Consider the following 3,749-nt stretch of genomic DNA (forward strand, 5'->3'; position numbering starts at 1 on the left):
TTTCCTGAGAAAAAATATGTCTAAGTCTTTTTAGGAAAATCCTAAAATTAACTTTATCTGGCCACTATTTGAAAGCCTTGCCTGAAAATCATTAAGGACAGGTAAGCACATAGCTAGATGAGGGTATTATTTTAGGAATGTTCTTGGGGTATCAGCCCCCTGAGAAAACACCTCCTCCTCCTCCTGTTTTTACCTCACTCCTCATTGTCTAAAATGCTCTCCCTTTTCCATTTCCCTCATGAGATAACTTATACACTTCTCTTCCTCTTTATTCTCCTCTCCCTTCTTCTGTATAACCCCATCGAGCTTAGGAGACCCACATTTTCTTTTCCCCAATTAGATCACTCATTTCTATGAATTGATCACCCTCAAGCTTTTTCATGATTAACTTTGGAATTTGTCAGTGACCCACCATGTTCCTATCACTGGACCAGTTCTTCAGACACTGCAGCACAGAGTGGCTTGCCTTAGCTTACTATTTCCCAGAATTAGAACAAATGAGTGGCTTATAGGAAAAGCTAATGCGGAAAAGTAGTCAAATAAAATTGTCACTATTTCTCCCATAAATCCAAGGCTCAAAATTCCTATGACAATAAAAAGTAAGTATATCATATACAGCAGCAAAATGAAGAACCCAGTTTGCATGGCTTTCACATGGACCATGGTGCTAATATCTCCTGGTCGTTTGGCAATGGTTTGCATCCTCTTATGATGCTTCCACAGGGAGAAGATGAGCAGGAGGAACGCTACCAGTGATACACTGAAGGGGATAGACATGAACATTGAATTGATGGGTAAAAAAGCATGGGATGAATTGGCAACTAAGAAAATCTTGGATGAGTTGGTGAATAAGAGGACTCTCAGAAATTGTGGTGAATCACTCAAACTATAAGACATATTTCCTTCAAACACATCAAACCAGGAATGACTACACGTCTCTACAATTGCAATGTTTAAAATCAAGAAAATCAGAGATCCCATTAGCATCATTAAAATCACTTTTTTAACTCTCAATTTTAGGTAAAGAAAAAAGGAGTTAGAAAAATTTGCTATCTTGAGAAAATAAAAGACACTGAGGCTTGTAGCGAGCCAGATGCTGAAATGGTTGTTCATTATCCAGATAATACTCATCACTGTAAGCATTTCTGAACTCATAAACAAATGTGGGCTCAATATGAATAACAATGTACAAACGAGCACAGACCACACCAAACTGAGTCTGCAAAGAGCCAGAGCAGTGAGAATCTGGTCTGCTGCAGAGATTTTTCTTCCCTTGACCCAGTCTATGATATTAACCACTGCTATGAATCCATTTCCTAAGGTCCCTGTTACTATTTCCACAAATAAGATGATTTCAAAGATGTGAGTTAACCCAGAAGCAGAAAGACTCAAATGGTATATACTCACTTATATCTGCATATTAGCCCAACGGGCATGTCCCACGAAAGCCTTCACTTATCAGGAAACAGAGACAGAAGAGAGGACATACTAGTGGGACTCTAGATGTGAGATTCATGGGAGAAAGGCAAAGTAGTAGGACCCAGAGGGTCCTAGAAGCCTACAAATAGAACATTATGATAGGCAGATTTGGGCACAGGGGTCCCACTCAAACTAGGCACCAGACAAGGACAATACAGGCGGTAAACCTTAAACCCCTACCCAGATCTAGACAATGGACAGAACACTCTCCACAGTAGAGTGGAGAGTGGGATATTACTTTCTCACACACTCTGGTGCCTCACCTCTGACCATATCCCCTGGACGGGGAGACCTGATGGCACTCAGAGGAAGGACAGCAGGTTACCAAGAAGAGACTTGATACCCTATGATCATATAGAGGGGGAGGTAATCCCCCTCAGGAACTGTCATAGGGGAGGGGAATAAGGGGAAAATGGGAGGGAGGGAAGAATGGGAGGATACAAGGGATGGGATAACCAATGAGATGTAACAAGAATAAATTAATAATTAAAAAAAAAGATAAACAAATGCCTGTTCTTCATTGTCTGTGAGAACATAAATCAATTTATAGTATCACTACTCAACTTAAAAGTTTTATATATTGGTTATTAATAATTAATAATATTCATTCTTTTAAAATTACATGTACACATTACTGACTAGGAAACATCTAAATTTCACATGATATGATTCATAATTTCTTCATGAAAATCTTGATTATTTTCTTCCCAAAGAGCTCAAGTCCACATCATCCAGACTCTGCATACTTTCCATCCAGCAGTTTGATCTTCTTTGAAACTGAATGAAATGCTGACTTCTCGTGTGCTAACAAACATACAAAGGCATATTTATTTGCATTATGTTCATTTTTTGCCTTATCTATAAAGTTAGACACACAACACAAGTTCTTGCAACATTTGAAAATTATAACTCACATACCATCTTAAGGAATATAAACTGGTACATGATGTTTCCTCAGATAATGATTCATAAAGATTTAATTAAGTAAATGGATGAAAATGTTTATTACATACACACACAAACAAACACACAAACACACACACAAATCTATGTAGACATTGGTCAAAAATCTTTGTAGATAATACCCAAGTTATCTAAACAACACTTTGGCTATCACTGTTATCTTCATATCACAGAGATTATGCTAGTAATTTCACTTTACACTACACCATCTGGGCAGTCACCTACACATGCACACAACACACATGCAAAGTACATATTTATTGAAATCCATCCCTCTTCTATTTATATTTCAATAAAATTCTCACTGATTCAATAATCATGCATCTAGCTCATGCCTAGTAATACCACAATTTTGCTGTATTTTGTATTATTTATTGCAGATTTAACAACTAAATCTAGAGCATTACTCATGTCATGCAAGCACTCTGACTGACAAGCTACATTATTAGCCACCTTTTTTTTATTGTGAGAAAGTCTCCAGGAATTGCTTTTTCTGGCCCCCAAGCCATCCTGCAGTCCAGACAGGCCTTGAACGTGTGATTCCCTCACATCAGCATTGCAAGGATGATGTGATTACAAACCTCCTTCCCCAATGCACAGCTTCCCTCATAGTTTTTTGACATTGTAATAAATAGAACTCCAAACTACCATCACAAAATATTAAGGACAAATATTAAGCAATCTTTGGAAAAATTCCTTAATCTGGGAATGAAATAATTTTCATGGTCCTTGCACCTATAAATCCAGATTACCTCATAATTTCTTGACATTGTTTTAAACAGAATTCCAAGTTACTGTTTTATAGTATTAAGTGCAAATATTCAGCAGTCATTAGGAGTGTTCCCCCATGTGTAGGAACATGGCACTTTTACATGGTCCCTGGAGCTGTCTTTCATGTAAATGAGTGTATCTGCACATGATGATTTCCCCTCAGTCTTACATCTTCCTGTTCATAGTTTGATACCTTTCTTAGCAACAAAAAACTGAAACTTCCTCACCTACTACTAACACTTGCTCTGTAACCGTCAATTTTGGCTCCAAGATAGATGTATGATGCATATCCTGGGAAATATTGGAAGAAAAAGCCTTGTACAGCCTTCCTTATTTAAGGAGTTATTAAACTAAAGAAGATAATATATTCCATAATATCATGCATCAGAAAAACAAGTCTCTTAATTCTCATTTATGGCATGGAAACCTGGAGAATTTACCATGAAAAACTGACTCTAGAGTCTCCTAAAAACACACTATGCAAAGAGCAAGTGTACTATAAAATCTAAAAATTGAAAAGTATGCTACAATTGAGA

At 37.2% G+C, this 3,749-nt stretch overlaps 1 protein-coding gene across 1 annotated transcript; it reads right to left on the reverse strand.

Annotated features, from left to right (window-relative positions):
• Positions 1–438: 438 nt before the first annotated feature.
• On the reverse strand, positions 439–3,065 carry LOC311587796 (taste receptor type 2 member 110-like; the record flags this gene model as incomplete). The annotated part of the gene is made up of 2 exons (XM_084764995.1): positions 439–1,387; positions 2,992–3,065. 2 exons carry the CDS (start codon positions 3,063–3,065, stop codon positions 439–441), a joined length of 1,023 nt encoding a protein of 340 aa, XP_084621121.1.
• Between the last annotated feature and the right edge of the window lie 684 nt (positions 3,066–3,749).

The sequence above is a fragment of the Acomys minous genome, assembly GCF_964271855.1.
Source record: "Acomys minous genome assembly, chromosome: 17".
NCBI classification, from domain to species: Eukaryota; Metazoa; Chordata; class Mammalia; order Rodentia; family Muridae; genus Acomys; species Acomys minous.